Genomic DNA, 19,531 nt, shown 5'->3' on the forward strand with positions numbered 1-19,531 from the left:
GAGTTACTTCTGGCTCATGCACTCAGGAATCACTCTTGGCGCTGCTTGGTGGACCCTATGGGATGCTGGGAATTGAACCCGGATTGGCCACGTGCAAGGCAAACGCCCTACCCGCTATGCTATTGCTCCAGCTCTGACGATGCTTTAGTTTTATACTAGTCTGAATACCGCATATCCATAGTACTTAAAAACTTGATTCAGTTCACCAGCACTGGGCTGGAGTGATAGCACAGCTGTAGGGCATTTGCCTTGCTCATGCGGCTGAGCCGGTTCGATTCCTCTGCCCCTTTCGGAGAGCCTGGCAAGTTACTGAGAGTATCTTGCCCACACGCAAAGCCTGGGAAGCTCCCCGTGACATATTCGATATGCCAAACACAGTAACAACAAAGTCTCACGATGGAGACGTTACTGGGCCCGCTTGAGCAAATCAATGAACAATGGGAGGACAGTGCTGTAGTGCTACACCAGCACTATTTCTGACCTATTTTAATGAGACATCCCAGTTCATTTTATTAATTTAGAAAGGACAGCCACTATATGTCATGTATTTAGGTCATAGTTTTTCCCTGACGTATTCGATATGCCAAACACGTAACACGTCTCTCAATGTTATTGGGCCCGCTCGAGCAAATCGATGAACAATGGGAGGACCGTGACCGTGACCACGTCTGTTTGTGGTTATTAATATTTTTAAATAAATCCTGAGCATCACAGCATCACAGCAATCACTATCAGTTGAGCACATTTGTATCCTCAGGTATCACCTATTGCACAATTTATAAATAAAGTGACACCTGCTGGTTATAAAGATCAGGCATGGAAATATTCTAAAATCTTTTAAAAGCTAATTTAATATTCACAATTATTACATATTGGCAATACACTTTTTTGGGGGGATCTCCCAGGGGTGCAAGGGAGACTAAGGATTATACCAGACATGCACGCCAGTCATTTCCCTGGTCCAACAATTATTCTGAACAAAGAGCATGACAAACCGTATCCTTCCTGATAAAGGACAGAATTTCTATCCAGAGGTTCACTAAGGTGGTCAAAGACCATGTACACACTGACTCCAGGATGACAATGTAGTGATTGTTTCCATTTAAAGGCTAACATTTAGTTCTCAGTGTGCAGTCCAAGGAATTACTTTTAAAACTCAAAGTTGCATTAAGTAGGAAGTTATTATCATACAGTGACAAAGGATGATAAAATTATTCATATCCTAAGGATTTCCTTTCAATGACCCAAAGCTCGAGACAGAATAATTGTTGTTAGCTTCAGATCAGAAAATGCCTAGAAGGAAAAATAAGAAATTTTTAATTAAAAAGCGCTGGTTGAGAAAAAAAAAATCCTCCCTCAAAATGTCTGATAACACTAAAAGGCTACATAAAAATTAAGGGCACACAAGAACAGATGACTGGTTAAAGAAACTTTGGTACATCTACACAATGGAGTACTATGTAGCTGTTAGAAAAGATGAAGTCATGAAATTTACATACAAGTGGTACAATATGGAAAGTATCATGCTAAGCGAAATGAGTCAGAAAGAGAGGGATAGACATAGAAAGATTGCATTCATCTGGGGGATATAAAGTAACAAAATATGAGATTAATACCCAAGAATAGCTGTGATCAGCACCAGGAGGATTACTCCATAACTTAGAGGCCAGCCGGGTATCCTCGAGGAAAGGGCAGTTCAGATAGAGAAGGGAGCACCAAATAAAGGATGTTTGGAGGATCCTCCCAGGAGGGGAGATGCATGTCGAAAGTAGACTATGGACTGAACATGTTTGCCACTCAATGCCTCTTTTGCAGACCACAACACCCAAAAGGAGAGAGAGAACACAGGGGATTGCCCTGCCACAGAGGCAGGGGGGATGGGGGGATGGGGGTGGGAGGGATATTATCCATGGTGGTGGAAAATGGGCACTGGTGGAGGGATGGGTATCTGATCATTGTATAATTGAAACCAAAGCACAAAAAATTGTAAATCTACAACTGTAAAAAAATAAAATAAAATAAAGGGAAAAAAAATTAAGGGCACAGTTTGAGACTTAATAAATGCTGAGAAGGTATTCTTGATAGGCAGAGCAAGAGCTTCTTATATCACTAATATAAAACTGGAAGCAAAATATGATCTTAAGTGGTCAGGGATGTGGCTCAGAAAGAGAGAACTCGCCTCGCCCTTTCGAGGCCCTGGGTTCAATCTGTGTGCTACACACACACACACACACACGATCTTAATGTACATCCTTTTTTTTTTTTTTTTTTTGGTTTCATCACTGTGGAGAGGAATTAATTTACTATGCAACCTCTGTAAGTTTTATTATTTAAATCAGGCAGCATGAAGTGCACACAAGATTTTTTCCATTTCTCATCTTCAACAAGAAGCCGAGAAGAGTAAGTTCACTGTGTATCTGGAATGATGTCTGTGACTAGCCTCTACTGTCCTAAGAAGGAGGCCATCGGGTCGTCTGGCCTCTGGCGTTTCATTCTGTAGGCCTCCATTTCTTCCTCGGTGGGCTCCCGGGTTTCATAGATACTATTGTACGGCCGCTTCCTCTCATCGATCTGCATGATCTCCTTGACATGAAGAAGGCGGGCCTCCTCGGCATTCAGCGCCTGCAGTGCAAGAGAAACATAAACGGCTTTAGAACAGGTTCAAGTGGCAGAGCACTCAAATTGGCCCGAGTATGAATTGCTCCATTAGTAGCCTACACTGCCTCAAAAAGGTGGGCAGTCAGCTCTTCCACTTTTTAAATTAAAAAAAAAAAATTATTTTTGGTTTTGGGCCACACCCAGTAGTGCTCAGGGCTTACTCCTGGCTCTGCTCAGGGATCACTCTTGGCAGGCCCAGGGGACCACTCTTTTTTTTTTTTTTTTTTTAATGTAGGAGTACTGCATTTATTCAGCCACTGATTAGGCTGATTGAATTGGGCATGAACTCCACCTCTTCCACTCTTAAGAACGATTATTCACCGTCTGACTTATGTTTGTTTCCAATGTTAAGTAAAATTAATTTAATTTAAAAAATTGAGTAAGATTAATTTTACTGGTAGAAATCCACAAGTGAGGGCTGGAGAGATAGTACAGTAAGGTGCTGGTCTTGCATGTAGCTGACTTTTGGGGCAATCCCTAGCACTATTAGTCCCTGGACACCTTGGGAATGAACCGTGAGCAAGGAACAAGGAGCAAGACCTGAGCACAAGTCAGGTGTGGCCTTATGGTGGAAGCTGCAATTCTGACTTTTCCCAAAGATCTGCTGAGACCTATAAATGACAGAGAATTTAGGCGATTCTTTCTGTAATCTGTAGATGGATTTTTAAAGCACATCCCCTGCATGCATTTGTGATGCACAAAATGTAGGAAATCACGAAACTCGTAAAAATCTCCATTTTCTTTCTAGACCTTAGCAAATCACCCAAACTTGGGGTTGTTTCCTTAGTCAAATAGTGCAATTGGAGACGGGATTAGATGTTTCAAAGGAACCTGCAGATTGAACACGGTCACCCCTTTGATTATTTCAGTTTCATGAAGTACCTTCTTTAGTTTCTCGTGTTTCTTTTCTTCATCATCACTATCTGAGCTACTCTTTCGATGCTTCTTCTTCTTTTTCTTCTTTTTCTCTTCTTTCAGTTTTTCCTGATGTATCTGACAAGATTGAAATACAGTGTTACTAATGCAAAAACGAAGTTCTAAAGTCCTGCCTTAATCAAAAATCGAGGACAAATGAGTCTTTATATATTTACCTCCATAAGGGTTTGAGGTTTTTTCACTGATTCTTCTTCAGTTGTATCATTGAGAATACATTCTTCTGAATTCTGCGGAAAAAGGAAAAAAGAGATGTGATTTGACTTCCATGTCGTCGTTGCCAGTCATGTAAGAAGCAGTGAAGTTTGAAACCTGAGAAGATGAAGTTTCATACGCATTTTAAGAGTTCTGTTTTATACCAATGAGAGCGAAAGGGTCTATACTTACAGCAACTTCCTTCCCAGCCTCTCCAGTACAGTAGGAATACTTGAAAAAGGAGTGACAACACTTGTAACCCCATCGACCATCTTTCCAGTAAGATCCCCAAATATGCTGCAGGGAGGAGGGAGTGGCGGGAGAGAGAGAGAGAAAGAGAGGTTATTTTTGGGGGGTTGGAGGTAGGTATACGTGGACATCACACGTGGTATGAGGAGGCAGATCAAGACTGGCTGCATACTGCTGTACTTCCTGTCTAGCCCAAACATCATTTAATTTAAAAGGAAACCCCAAAATTTGGATCACTCAAAGACTGCTGACAGGGGATACATATGCAGAGTTCTTCTGGAGGGAGGGCAGGGTCCCCAACAGGCTCAGAATGTAGCAAACTTTAACAAACCCTTTTACATCATATATAATATTATACACCCAAATCAAAGTACTGAAGTGGCACATACACCTAGACAAAGTATACATAGCATCATGTAAAAGTGTTTTCAATCTATATGCTGTCTTTGTTTTTTAAAAAATATTTTATAATGCAAAGTTAAACTGTCAAAAGAATAGGATACTGCTGGTTCTATTAAAAGGAAATGTAATCTAAAGCAAACAGATGCAGAAGGAAATGCAATCTAGAGCAAAACTGTTCTATCAAGTACAGGAAAGGGCTCAGGTGTAACGCTTACAGTGTGGTTGTGGATCTTCACATCCTCCTCGTACTTGGAGCAGGCGACAGCTCGTTCCTGCCCTTTGATGACGGTCCCATGTCTTGAGTATTCTACATAGTCTTCGGTTTGAGCTAAGAGCAGTTCTGCTGGAGGGGCATCCAGGTGTTCTTGGCCACCATACTGAAAGAACATTGGGCGTTATTAAATACATTTTACAATACAGACTTACAGTTAAATGTCTATTAAAGGACTTCCTTCTTTCCTTTTTTTGGTTTTTGGATCACACCTGCCTATGCTCAGGATTTACTGTGAACTCAGCACTCAGGGATCACTCCTGGTGGAGCTTGGCGGACCATATGGGATGCTGGGGATCAAACTTCGATTGGCACCATGCAAGGGAAGCGCTCGTACCCACTGTACTATATAACTCCCGTCCCCAAAGCATTTATTTTCAATCAGAAAAACTTTAAATATTTTTCATGGCTTTGTTGTATGAAAGTAAAAAGATGATCACCTAGTTTACATGGGCTAAAAAAAGATGTTTAAGTTGCTAGTCATATTGAGTGATCACCATAAAAAGGCCAAAAATCCTTTTCTTTCTTTTTTTGGCACTTTCCATATAACTTTGCTGTCTTTCTCTGCTAGAGACGGTCTCTCTAACACTTTACTCTAGGTCTCTAGGTCTGGGTATATTTCCTTTTTTTTTTTTTTTTTTGCTTTTTTGGGTCACATCCAGCAATGCACAGGGGTTACTCCTGGCGGTGCTCAGGGGACCATAGGTAATGCTGGGAATCGTACCCGGGTCGGCCGCGTGCAAGGCAAATGCCCTGCCTGCTGTACTATTGCTCCAGCCCCATATTTCTTTTCTTTTTTTAATTTTTTTTTATTAGTGAAACACCATGAGGTACAGTTGTAGATTTACTATTTTTTGTGCTTGGGTTTCGATTATACAATGATCAGATACCCATCCCTCCACCAGTGCCCATTTTCCACCACCATGGATAATATCCCCCCCACCCCCATCCCCCCATCTCCCCCTGCCTCTGTGGCAGGGCAATCCCCTGTGTTCTCTCTCTCGTTTTGGGTCTTGTGTTCTGTGAAAGAGGCATTGAGTGGCAAACATGTTCAGTCCGTAGTCTACTTTCAACATGCATCTTCCCTCCTGGGAGGATCCTCCTAACATCCTTTATTTGGTGCTCCCTTCTCTATCTGAACTGCCGTTTCCCCTAGAATACCCGGCTGGCCTCTAAGTTATGGAGTAATCCTCCTGGTCCAGCCCCATATTTCTTATACTTCCCATAGAAATAGGCAAATAGGAAGCAAAAATCTGAAAAGCCCTTAGACCCTGAGACTGTCTGGTAAAGAAGCCAGGCTAACTTCTTGCACCAGAGGAGGAAAGCGAGTGTGGGTTGGAGACAAACTAGTTCAGATGAGGATCCTTTAGCACAGATGAGGTCTGCCAACTGCCAGAAACCAGAGTGAGGTCTCTTAGCTCATGCAGTCTCAGACGGAAGGATTCAGACCAGGGAACCCAGATGACAAACACAACTGTCAGGAATACAAATGTTTCTATAAGCACTAAGCTTTGAGGAGGAGGTCTGCTTTGTAGCAAAGTATACCTCCTGATGAATTAAAAGGGACCCTGTGTCCTATGTTATCCCAAATGTAAAGCAAGTGTTTATTAACTGCTCATTTCTCTTTTAGGGATGTCTTTTTGAGCAATCTGGGAAAATCACCTTTTCTAAGATGCTTTCTTTCTGCTGCTCTTTGAAGTCTTCTTTTTTGACTTTGAAGGATTTATACAGCAGTTCAAGTTTCGTAGGATCAGCTTGTAGATGCACTTCTGATCCTTTGTCATAGGCTTCCCAAGCGAACACTAGAGTTATTAAAAACATCTTTGTGAGTTGGTAGTTACGTTTACTGCATGTTCTTGAAAACAAGCTTTAAAAAATGTCCCCCCACATTTCTTTTGAATCGATATACATTATCTCAACATATGGCAAGAACTTACACTGTGTCTGAGCCATTGAAATGGTATCACCCGTGTATCTAACGAAGTTATCGCCTGCATAGCTCACTCTGCAAATACAAATTAAAAAGTTTCAGGCACCGATTCAAAGTAATTTCTTTCCAAACACAATCACAGATGTTAATTTTTGTTGAATTTTTTTTATCTTTAGAATCTCCCACCCCCAAAAGTGAAACTTTTACATTTAACCTGATACTTACTCATCTGGATTCTTTCCTGCGTTGGCATAGGGATTCTCTCTCATTGCTCTGGTTTTGGGATCATAGTAGGCAGAATTTGGATCTAAGTTCCGCAAATACTGTAAAAGAAAAATGTTTTAAGACTGCATTAATGTGCACTTACATGAAGAAAATTGAAATTTATCACAACCAATTAAATGTGTATGTGCAAGACTGATGAAGATGAAACGCCAGAATGATCCCTAATTTTGAAATGATTGACTACATTAATCCCACCTGCCCAGATACTAGGTAAGTTAGCAAAATTCAATATGGAAGACAATCAGTTTCCAGATATATGCGGTCGTTTGTCAAGCCTTACTTTTGCAATATCTTCTCGAATCCTGAGATTCCGGACAGTGATCCGTCTCTTGGAATCAAAGTTCTGTCCAGGCATGTCAATGTCATCTGCATATTTATCTTCATCCTCATCTTCACTGTTATGATCCTTTTCCTAAAGAGAAAGAAAAAGAAAATGGTTAAAAGGAAAAAGACAGCATCTGGTTTTTGTTTTCCTTTCCTTTACCACTATCATTAGCATCAGCATTACTAGTATTAGCCAACAGAAACAAAAAGTTCTCCTGATAGAGCAAATATTACCGCCTGAGAATTTGGTTCCTCTTCTCCCCACTGGTGTTTTGGAGAATTCTGTAAAATGAAAGAAGGAAAATAAATTTACTAATTTTACTCTACTTAATTATTCAACACTTAAAAAAACAATATAATAAATCTTCAGATTTTTCTACTAAAAGTACAAAAACTGAGTACAAATATACCATTGTAAAGAGTTAATTTTATTAGTCTATAAACCCAGAAAATCTCTGGAAAATTCTTGGTACAAAAGTAACAGAAGGGGCTGGAGCAATAGCACAGTGGGTAGGGCGTTTGCCTTGCATGCGGCCGACTCGGGTTCGATTCCCAGCATCCCATATGATCCCCTGAGCACCCCCAGGAGTAATTCCTGAGTGCATGAACCAGAAGTAACTCCTGTGCATCGCTGGGTGTGACTCAAAAAGCATTAAAACAACAACAACAACAACTACAAAAAGAAGCCTGACCCAAAAATATGCATTGTCGATGTGTTCTATAAACCTCTTTAGTTTTTTATTAACCTCTCCCCAAGCCCCCTTCCCTGCACAAAAATTACTAGGATCGGGGCTGGCGCGATAGCACAGCGGGTAGGGCATTTGCCTTGCACATAGCCAACAATGGCCGACCCTGGTTCAATTCCCAGCATCCCATATGGTCCCCCGAGCACCGCCAGGAGTAATTCCTGAGTGCATGAGCCAGGACTAACCCCTGAGCATCGCCGGGTGTGACCCAAAAAGCAAAAAAAAACAAACAAACAAACAATAATTACTAGGATCAGGTAACAAGTGCCTTTAAATTCAAAACTTTAACAGCCTTTATAAAATTTAGGGAATGAACAAATCTACTCAGTTAATACTACATCTTGATGTTAAGTCTAAAATCCTTACCACAATGACATTCTTTCTTGATTAACAGCTGATCAGGATAGTCTCAAACAATACAAAATGCCTAAATAAAGTTTGGATTTCATTATGCTACGTAATCAAGGTTTCAAGGATTGCTGAGGCCGGAGGTAGGGCGCTCGCCTTGCAAGGGAGCAAATGGTCAGTACTACAGATCGTCTCCGGAACAGCCTGAGTACCTCCCATGAGGCCAGACTTTGTATGAAAAATTACATAAATGATTCTGGTAGAAGCAAAAATTTGTTTTCCGAGTGGCAGCTGAGTGATATGTCATCAAAATTCTATTTCTCTCTTTGTTTTTTGGGCCATAACCTGGCAGTCACTTTTGGCAGAGTTTGGGGTTTCATGTGGTGCATGAATTGACCTGGAGCCATCTACATGGAAGCCAAGCGCCGTCCCCACCGTATTAGCTCTCCTAGCTCACATTAAAACTCCCTTTTCTTTTAGGTATCTGGGCCACAGCCAGTGGTGCTCAGGGCTTCCTCCTGGCACTGCTGAGGGGACTGGACATGGCGCAGGGACGGATCTGGCCCAACTGCAGGTAAGGATGAGCTACCCAAAGGCACTGCTGGATTCTAGGGCCTCACTGGCTCCTTACTTTATTCTGTTTTGCTCTATGGGTCATATTTCCTAAGACGTCCCTCTAGGAATGTCAACGAGAAAACTCCAACTCATTTATTATTTATCTGTGGCATAAATCTGCTGAAAAGACTTCTAGTAAGTATAAAATACTTAATGAAGTTGACAGACTGAAAAAAGAAAACAAACTGGCTGAAATGCATCTTGTTTTGCTTTCTGGGGGGAGTGATTCCCAGTGACACTGCAACAACTGGGCCACACAGTTCAGGATGAAGGTCTGCGGACACAGTGCTCCATGGGCCATTTGGTACAAGGGACCACAATGGCTATACCCTGCGGTACTCAGGGGGCCATGAGATGCAAAGAATGTGCCTCTGACTCCTGTGCCATCTTCCCAGCCCATCGCTTATTTATTTTTATTTTTTAGGTCACACCTGCCATTGCTCAGGGGTTACTCTTGGTTCTGCGTTCAGGAATTATTATTGATGGTGCTGGTGATTGAACCCGGTTTGCCATGTGCAAAGCACATGCCCTATCAGCTGTACGATCGCTCTGGCTACAATCACCTTTTATTTTTATGTATAACTTTAGTTACCCAGCTATACAACTATTATAAGCTCACTAAGGAAAATGTAGGAAATACTAGAGTGAAAATAAAAATCCACTGATTTATACTGCAATCTGGTATTTTTCTTATGTGATACTGTGTTTCAGTGATATGTTAAAAAAATTAAGTGTGGGGCTGGAGCCATTGCACAGCGGGTAGGGCGTTTGCCCTGCATGCAGCCGACCCGGGATTTAATTACCAGCATCCCACATGGTCCCCTGAGCACCGCCAGGAGTAATTCCTGTGCATCACCAGGTGTGACCCAAAAAAACAAAACAAACAAACAAACAAACAAACAAACAAAAAAAGAAACTGCTACTCAGTGCTGTTTCAGAGAACCTTGATGAAAGCGGTTTTAAGAGTTTTACAATGTTCTGTCATGCAAATGCAGGATAGTTTGCTTCACTAGCTTCTATTCTGAGCCACACAAGTATTTTACCTTGTGTTATAAAAGTGCCGCAATTAATGTATTTGTAAATGATTTTTCTGATCACTGGGAAATACTTTAAAATGGAATATACAGACTGAATTCCAAAAATGGTACATAAATACTTGATGGCAGTATTTTTTCTGAAACGACTGCATCACTTTATACGCCGATGAACTATATGTTCAGTTTTACCTTTCCCCTCAAATGCACACTCTTGAAAATCTTTGTTTTTCTTTTTACTTTGGTTTGTGGAAGGAGGGGAACAGTTGGCAGAGCTCAAGGGCTTTGGATCAAACCCAGGGCTACAGGGGGCTGGAGATAGGACAGTGAGTCGGGTGCTCGTCTCACATATGGCTAACCAGGGTTGGATCACCAGCACCCCTGAAGCCTTGCCAGGAGTGATCCCTGAGCACAGGGAGAGGAGTAAGCCCTGACACTGCCAGATGTGGTCCCCCCCCCCCACCAAAAAAAAAACAAATCCAGGGCTACTGAATGGAAAGCATACAGCCCTGAGCCCGTGCTATCTCCTTTTATAGCCCCTAAAATCTTTCTAACTGGAGAACTATAAAATGTATTATGGTTTGAAAGTTCAGTTGTTTACAAAGAGTCTGAGTAACTTTTAGTGATCATTTTTAATACTTACAGCCTGTTCCACTAATTTTCCCGAGGCTAATTCTTCTTGGAGTTTTTGGGCTTTCAGTGTTCGCTTTGCCTAAAAGGGGGGTAAAAGATAATTACTTATTCGTCTAACAAATCCTTTTTTAGTTTATGCATATTTTTGGTGCTGGATCAAACCCAGGGTCTCATATTTATAAGGCGTAAACTCTACCGCTTTTCTATATTCCCAGCCCCCCCCAATTTTTTAAAATATATTTAAGTTACTGTTACTGTGTCTGGCATATCGAATACTCTCGGTAGCTTGCCGGGCTCTCCGAGAGGGGCGGAGGAATCGAACTCGGGTCGGCCATGTTGGCCGCTTGTAAGGCAAACGCCCTACCCGCTGTGCTATCGCTCCTTGTTTTCAGAAAGGGTCACTGGGGAACCTGAGAGATAGAGCAGCAGGTAGGGCACTTGCCTTATATGTGAGCACCCTGGGTTTGATCCCTAGCATCCTATTCAGTCCCCGAGTTCCCCAGGACTGATCCTTGAGTGCAGAGCCAGGAGTAAGACCTATGCACTGCTGGGTGTGAACCCCCCTCCTCCCTCCCTCCCTCCCTCCCTCCCTCCCCTCTCCCCCCCGAAAAAAGGGAAAGGTTACTGGATAAAATTCTGAAATTTCATGTAGCTCTAGACCAGAGGTGCCAACTTACGTGGCCTAATGTTCTCTTTGGGGTATCGGGAGAAATAATTTAACACCCCTCTACAAGAGCTCCAGGTTTTAATGTAAAAATTCAATTTAAAAAATATTTACTTGAAAAAATGCAACATGACAATGGTTAAGTGGGGCTGGGCAGATAGTACAGAGGTTAAAGCATTTGTCTGGCAAGTGGCTGACTGATATTTGATCCCTGGCACGACAAATCATCTCCAGGAGTGATCAAACAGAATCAAGAGTAAGCCCTGAGCACAGCTGGGTGTTTTCCCCAACCCCCAAGAAAAAGATAAGCAAATCATAATAGGGAAAAAAATACCCAACTGAATTTGAAATGAAACAAAATAGGCCATGGACAAGATAAGGAATTTGGGGGCCCAGAGTTCACAAATTCAAAAGCCACAAGCTTTCTAACCTCTTCTCATGCTTTTACACTCTTGTGACATAAATCCGAGAGAAAAATACAAGAAATAAATAAGAGTAAATGCTGTTAAATAGTGCCAGCATATTACTTTTGTTAATGAATTCACATCATTGTTATCACTGTGATAAAATTGGGAGCACTCGGTTTGAAATCTCAACCACAGAGCTGTTAGGATACAGCTAAATGCGCATTCTTTAGAGAGGGGAGGGAGGTCAGGGAATTCTGCTTACCAGATCCACTTTGGCATATTCTTCGACAATTTTCATGTGTTCCTCTGGATTGTAGCCATTCCACCGATCCCGCTTTCCATCATAATCAAACATCAACTGAGGCTGAATATGTTCATCTGGAGCTATATTAGTCCCTGTAAATTTTGCTCCAACTCGCCTCGGTCTCTGAAAAAGTAAGGTCAAATCATTTCCTCTGTACCTGTGGCTCAGAATAAAAGTTTATATAACCTTTATTGAGTGATCATGAATGTACCAAGGAACTTTATGCCCTATTCAACTGTCACTTGGCCTTTTGGTAAAAACTTTTACTTTGTAAAAACTGTTTACAAAAACTTTACTCAAAGCACTCAAGCAATAGTGTAATTGGTAGAGGCTTGCCTTGTACATGGCCAACCCAGGTTCGATTCCTGCCATCCCATTTGGTCCCCTGAGGACCACCAGTACTGATCCCTGAACACACAGCCAGGAGTAAGCCCTGTGCACCACTGGGTGTGGCCCCAAAACATTTTTTTTACTCTAATTTTTGTATTTGTTCAAATTTTTGGTGAAAGATCCAGAATTAAGCTTTCTGGTAAGGAAAAAGACTCTGGCAGTAGTTTCCAAAGTTCTGGAAGGTGTACTTACCTCAAAGCAGTCTTTTTTTTGGTGCGTCATGGCCCCACAGTTTTCACATGCTCCCTTGCGGTATTTGGTAGTTATGGAATTCTACGAACATAAGAACAAAAAAAAATATATTTTACTTATTGGAAGAAGTTGGAAATTACTGCAAAAATCTACAAGCGTAACAAATTTTTATTGAAGAAAATACAAGGAAGATAATACTCAAACAAAAGGGGAAATTAGGTAAAAAGACATTAACTTAATAAACTATTATTCTAATTCTTAGAAAATATCAAAATGACATGAACCATCAGCTAAACAAATGAAGAGCAACATCACACTTGGGCTTTTTTTTTTTTTTAAAGAGCTGATTCACCACAAGTTATTTTCAGGTTCTTGCATGTATTTATTTATTGCTTTTTGGGTCACACTAGGCGATACACAGGGGTTACTCCTGGCGCTGCACTCAGAAATTACTCCTGGCGGTGCTTGGGGGACCATATGAGATGCTGGGAATCGAACCCGGGTTGGCCACATCCAAGGCAAACACCCTACTCGCTGTGCCATTGCTCCAGCCCCACTTGGGCTTATTTTTCACAGTGATCAAGAACTCAGCCTACCTCCCCCTACAAATGAACCAGTTTTGTGGGTTGAGAAGAGAACTCAGTGGTCAGGGGAGCAAGCCTGGCATATGCCAGGACCCAAATTTTGAGTTCCGACATCACATGATCTCGTGAGCACCACTGGGCTCCTGGAAACCTCTAGGCATCGCCTGGGTTGTCCTGGTGGGTTGTCATACCACCAGGCCCAAGTATCACCACATCAACTAAATGTAAGAGTGACTCTGGACTAAACTGTCAGGAGAAGACAGTATTGGCACATAAGTTAATCTGCTGTTACATGGACAACAGATTAAAGCATGGAATTGAAACTAACTTCCCTAGAATTTGTTTGAGGAACATCTTTAGACTAAGTGTAGATTTGTTGGGTGGAGCGATAGCACAGCGGTAAGGCATTTGCCTTGCACATGGCCGACCTGACCGACCCGGGTTCGATTCCTCTGCCCCTCTCAGAGAGCCTGGAAAGCTACCAAGAGTATCTCGCCCGCACGACAAAGCCTGGCAAGCTACCTGTGGCGTATTTGATATGCCAAACACAGTAACAACAAGTCTCACGATGGAGACGTTACTGGGCCCGCTTGAGTAAATCGATGAACAACGGGAGGACAGTGACAGTTCCCTAGAATTTATAAGTGTACTGGAGTTCTGTTACAGAATATTACTGTCATTATCAAACACACAACAATATTAAGAGATAAAGTAGGGCCAGAGAGATGATTTAACAGGCTGGAGCACATACAATCATGTAGGAACCCCAGGTTTGATCCCTGGAATCACTTGGTTTCCCCTGCACCCCAAGCACTGAGCAAGGAGTAAGCACCTCACTTCTGCATTCTGCATCAATGGCTGTGGCCAAAACTTAAGGGAATAAACAAAAAAAGATAAAGCAGCACAGTGCACACAAGCTATTTTCTAGTGGGTTGAAGTAAAAAGGCAGGGCATGGCAAGAAAGAGGGTATGGTTCTTGTCTTGCAAACAGTTAGCTCCCCAGCACCGCCTGCGGTGCTCTGAGCCCCACCAGGAGTGACCCATGAGCAGGTCCAGGTATGGCTCTAGCACCCTCGCCTATAAAGGAATCAACTTTAGTTTTTATTATTATGTTATCAGATGCAGTGATTAATTTAAGAGGTGATGTAGAGTGTCTCCATATTTTATAAAATGGTTAAGAAATTCAGCAAAATACAATTTTTTTTTTTTTTTTTTTGCATTTTGGGTCACACCTGGCGATGCTCAGGGGTTACTCCTAGCTCTGCACTCAGGAATTACACCTGGCGTTGCTCAGGGGACCATATGGGATGCTGGGAATTGAACCCGGGTCGGCCGTGTGCAAGGCACACGCCCTACCTGCTGTGCTATTGCTCCAGCCCCAGCAAAATACAATTTATAAAGACATCACAGGAATTAAAGAAGTATGATATGATTGAAGACTAAAGGAAAGGTTATATAATCTTTTTTTCCCCTTTATTTTTGAAAGGAGGCAGTGTATCCCGGCAGTGCTCAGGACTTACTCCTGGTTCTGCATTCAGGGATCACTCCTGGCAGTGTTTGGGGGATCATATGCCAGTGACTGAGCCAAGTCGGCCGTGTGCAAAGCAAGTACCTACCCACTGTAGTATCTCTCTGGCCCCCCTTTTTCTACATTATATAGTGCAGCTAAGTGCTAAGGGTCCCTGGGGCAACTCCTAGTGATCCCAGTTGGGTTCACACTAGGGTTGGAAAACCTCCAGGGTCCCATTCAGCAATGCTCAGGAGGCCTATGAATGCCAGGGATTGAGTTCAGGCACAGTGTACATACTCTCTCTCTCTCATATTAAAGGTTCTAGAAAATCTCCATTTCTGTAGGTATACACATACCTCTTTTACACCCCTTTTGTACCATTCTCCAGACGAGCTATACTGCTTCTGTTTCTCTGGCTGTGGTCTCTGGTGCTTTAAAGTCGGTCTTTTTGATGGATCAATGTACCACGGCACAGAAGATATATACTGAGGAATATGAGGGTTGATGTCTCTGTAATAAAATTTTAAAAAATTATTACAAATGATTAAAGGAATGGATCATATATCACAAAGATAGCTATATTAAGCCTAAGAACAAATCATTATCGTGGGAAGAGAAAGAGAAATGCTCACTCTATAATATAGTAATAAAAAATAAAGAAAAGATTTAATGTTAAAGAGCTTCCTGTCCAACCAACGGTTTAGAATTTGATAAATGAACTAGACATGAATTTGAATTATGAATGAGCAGTTTATATGAATAATTAAAGTACTTACTTTCCTTCTTCATCAACCTCGGCAGGAGCATTACCCAGTTTCCGTTGTTCTTCCAGCTCCTTCTTCTTTCTCCAGTCCTCTCTAGTCATTTTCTTTGGTTCCTCCAAACTCATTTCTTTGGATCCTGACAGTGGAGCAGCATTAGCTGCATCCACAGCAGTGGCTGCCATGGTGATCTGACCTCCTGCATAAAGAAAGAAACACATGTCAGTGTGAACGAGGCCTTCATGAATTCATCAGTGAAGCTATTACAAGTCACATAGCCACTTTTGGCTTTTCAATCCAGACCTGAGTGCCAGATCTCTTATTTGCGAGATATATATATATATATATATATATAACTGTCACTGTCCTCCCGTTGCTCATTGATTTGCTCGAGCGGGCCCAGTAACATCTCCATTGTGAGATTTGTTGTTACTGTGTTTGGCATAATTACTGGTTTTGGCATATCGAATACACAACAGATAGCTTGCGAGGCTCTGCCGTGCGGGCGGAATACTCTTGGTAGCTTGCCAGGCTTTCCGAGAGGGATAGAGGCTTTTGGGGCGACCTCTAATAGCCCTTGTAGGTGTTACCATATTTGAACCCTATCAAATATGGTACGGCAGTTCCGGAAGATGGGTATTTAGTGTCTTATAATGTGTCGCGCGGCCGCAAGCGGCCGTGCGGGTCCACAAAGCATCCTGGAGTGTGGCAGCAGCTGGGTAGCGGAGGTAGTGTCGGTAGTAGAGGTCTGCCAGTGAGTTATTTATCTGGTCCAGGTAGGGGTAGGGAGGGTCTTCTGTGTTCAATCCAATCCCTGGGTCTCTGGTGGTTGGTGGAAGCAGACAGGGCAGGGTAGGATGGGCAGCTGATTATAATCCTTTTGTCACCTGTGGTTGGTGGGAGCAAGCAGAGAATCTCTGTCCCTGGGTCCATTGAGCCTGGAGTCCAAGGTCTACAGCTGAATCTTACCAAGACAATGTTTATGAGAAACAGCCTCATTCCTGACGCCCCATTCGCTCTCAACGAAACGACCATCTCCGAATGCAACAGCTATGTGTACCTAGGTCGAGAAGTCAACATGACAAATGACCTGGCACCCGAGCTGCGCAGGAGGAAGAGAGCGGCTTGGAACGCCTTCAAGAGCGTCGAAGAAATAGCTAAGAGGACGAAGAACCTCCGGCTCCGGGCACATCTCTTTGATTCCACTGTTCTTCCTGCATTAACATATGCCTCAGAGACCTGGGCCCTACATAAACAGGATGAGAACGCTATTTGGGTCTCCCAAAGAGGAATTGAAAGAGCTATGCTTGGAATATCATGTTTCAGTCAAATGAGAGAAAGAATTCGGAGTTCTGACATCTGTCGACGATCAAGAATCAGGGACGCTGTCTCGTTTGCCAAGGTGTCAAAAATCAGATGGGCTGGTCACGTAATGAGATTTCAAGATGACCGCTGGACTAGAGCTGTTACCGACTGGATTCCACAGGATGTCAAAAGACCACGTGGCCGCCCACCTACCAGATAGTCAGACTTCCTCATCAAGATCATGAATGATCGGTTCGAGGCTCTTCATGTTCCCAGAGCAAACAGATGCCATTGGGCTACACTAGCACGCGACAGGGCCAAATGGAGATGTTACTGGCGCCCGCTCGAGCAAATCGACGATTAACGGGAAGTATCAAGTGATCAAGTGTTTGGCATATCGAATACATCACAGGTAGCTGGCCAGGCTTTGCCATGTGGGCGAGATACTCTCGGTAGCTTGCTGGGCTCTCTGAGAGGGCCAGAGGAATTGAACCCGGGTCAGTTGGGTCAGCCGCGCACAAGGCAAATACCCTACTGCTATCTGTATATATATATATACATATACATATATATATATTCTATTGGCTTTATTCATACACAGCATCTCCATTCACTTACAGGTTTCAGAGACATGTAAACTCAAGAAATCTAAATTTACACGTGATCCTCTTTGTGTGTGTGTGTGTGTGTGTGTGTGTGTGTGTGTTTTGGGGGGGTCACACCCAGCGATGCTCAGGGGTTACTCCTGGCTCTGCACTCAGGAGTTACTACTGTCGGTGCTCAGGAGACCATATAGGATGCTGGGAATCGAACCCGGGTCGGCCGCGTGCAAGGCAAATGCCCTACCCGCTGTGCTATCTCTCCAGCCCCCACGTGATCCTCTTTGAATCCACTCTCCGCCCACTATTTTCTCTCATAGTTTTAATAATAGACAACATATCCATCCCTTTACATGAGGGTTTCAGATAATCCCTTATTTTATCAATAGGAACAGTTACCAAATTCTACTTCTCCTTATTTTTCAATGCTAACATTTTAGCCTCCATTATTACACTTTTCTACTTATTGTTCCGTCTAATTAATGTTCCGCACTGCAATGCTATTTTTTCTTCAAACAATTTTTTGGGGAATCTGATTTCCAATACTGTTAACGATGGCTTCTCGTGCACACAATTTCAACAGCACGCCCATCATCAGTATACCTCCCAGCTGTGTTATTTTTTAATAAAAGACACATTTGATTGATCCAAGTCCCAATATCCAAGCTTGAGCAGTGTCCAGTGTAGCAGCGCCCAAGAGAAATATACCAGCTTTACAAATAGTTTTTTAACTTATTCCACAGGCCATCTTTAAGAAAAAAGAACTACCTCTACAATTTAGTTAATACATCCAAATATGCTACTATTTCAACGTGCAACCCGCATGAAAAACAAAACACGGCATCTTAATAAATCTGACATGGATTTCCTAATTATTCAGACTAGCTACATTCTCAAGAGGCACAAGTCACTAGTAGCTATTATTGTATAATTATATTTGAAGTATTGGAGTATATATATCATCTACTATATAGTAGATAATATATACTATATAGTATACTAGTAGTAGTATAGTAATATAGTAACATACTATATATAGTAATATACTAGCTATTATTATAAGTCACTACTAGCAATTATTCCTCACCTTCTTGGCACCAACAGCATCTATGTGTGTATGTGTGTGTGTGTGGGCTCGAGCATGTTTTGTTTTTGATTCTCCGACTTGTTCAGGGGCTTTCCCCGGGTTGGGGCTCGGGGATGACTCCTGGAGGTGCTGTAAGGACCCTGCAGTATCCGGGACGTGGCCGGGCCTCTCACAAGCTTTGAGCCAATCCGTGGAAGTGAGTGATGCAGGGTGTAGAGCCAGGAGTCAGCCGCGAGCATCGCTGGGTCTGGCTCAAAAAAAAACAAGACAATACCCCTCTTCCTCCTCCCCCAAATCCTCAGAAAACCCTGCTTATCCAAGATCCGCAGATGCATTGATTTTTTTTTTTTTTGCTTTTTGGGTCACTCTGTCCTGGCATAGAATAAATCTTCACATGCATAGATATGCATATCTATGCATGTATATATATTTATTCCTAGTCTCGGCCGAGTCACTAAGTCTGAGGCTTAGCACGGCGTCCCCCTTCAGGGTCTACTTTCGACCCCGCAACTCGGCGTTCCTAGCCTCGGAGTGATCATTTGGAATTCGGCGCCTTCGGCTCACTTTTGGGGGCTCTGAAACTTCCTCGACACGTACCCGAAGCTTCCAGAATCGTTTCTTACCTGGTCCCGCCGCCGGTGACCGAAAAACGCAGAGAAACAAACTCAGACGCGCACTGTTTACTTCCGGGTTCTGCCCTCTCCCGGCGCCCCCCGCGGCAGCTTCCGGCCGGGGCGCGCCTGCGCACTGGGACGCGGGCCGCTGACGTCACCGCGGCCTCAGTCTCGCGAGACTTTGGCTTGTTCCTCGAGAGCGGGTGTGTTTTGATGCTGCTCCTTTCGGCTCACGACTTCTCAACAGTCGTTTTGTTTTAGAATCGCAGGAATTTGGGAGGCAAAGGGAAAAAAAAGAAGTTTTTAAAGTAAACAGGGCTGGGGAGATAGTACAGCGGGGAGGGCGTTTGCCTCGCGCACGCACGACCCGGGTTCGATCCCCGGCCCAACTAGGAGTGAGTGGTGCAGGGTGTAAAGTCAGGAGTCAGCCGCGAGCATCGCAAAAAACAAGACAGTAACCCTCTCCCTCCCCCCCCCCAATCCTCAGAAAA

At 43.0% G+C, this 19,531-nt stretch overlaps 1 protein-coding gene across 1 annotated transcript; it reads right to left on the minus strand.

Moving 5' to 3' along the window:
- Positions 1–2,316: 2,316 nt before the first annotated feature.
- Positions 2,317–19,124, minus strand: SLU7 (SLU7 homolog, splicing factor). Its single transcript, XM_056133091.1, has 16 exons — positions 19,050–19,124; positions 15,451–15,634; positions 15,031–15,184; positions 12,581–12,661; positions 11,957–12,121; positions 10,634–10,702; positions 7,482–7,529; positions 7,204–7,335; positions 6,864–6,961; positions 6,646–6,713; positions 6,371–6,510; positions 4,653–4,814; positions 3,979–4,083; positions 3,750–3,821; positions 3,541–3,651; positions 2,317–2,622 (listed from the first exon to the last, which is right to left on the minus strand). Exons 2-16 carry the CDS (start codon positions 15,618–15,620, stop codon positions 2,443–2,445), a joined length of 1,755 nt encoding a protein of 584 aa, XP_055989066.1. The 5' UTR covers positions 15,621–15,634; positions 19,050–19,124; the 3' UTR covers positions 2,317–2,442.
- Positions 19,125–19,531: the final 407 nt, after the last annotated feature.

This window comes from Sorex fumeus, unplaced genomic scaffold, assembly GCF_029834395.1.
Source record: "Sorex fumeus unplaced genomic scaffold, SorFum_2.1 ptg000097l, whole genome shotgun sequence".
Classification (NCBI taxonomy): domain Eukaryota; kingdom Metazoa; phylum Chordata; class Mammalia; order Eulipotyphla; family Soricidae; genus Sorex; species Sorex fumeus.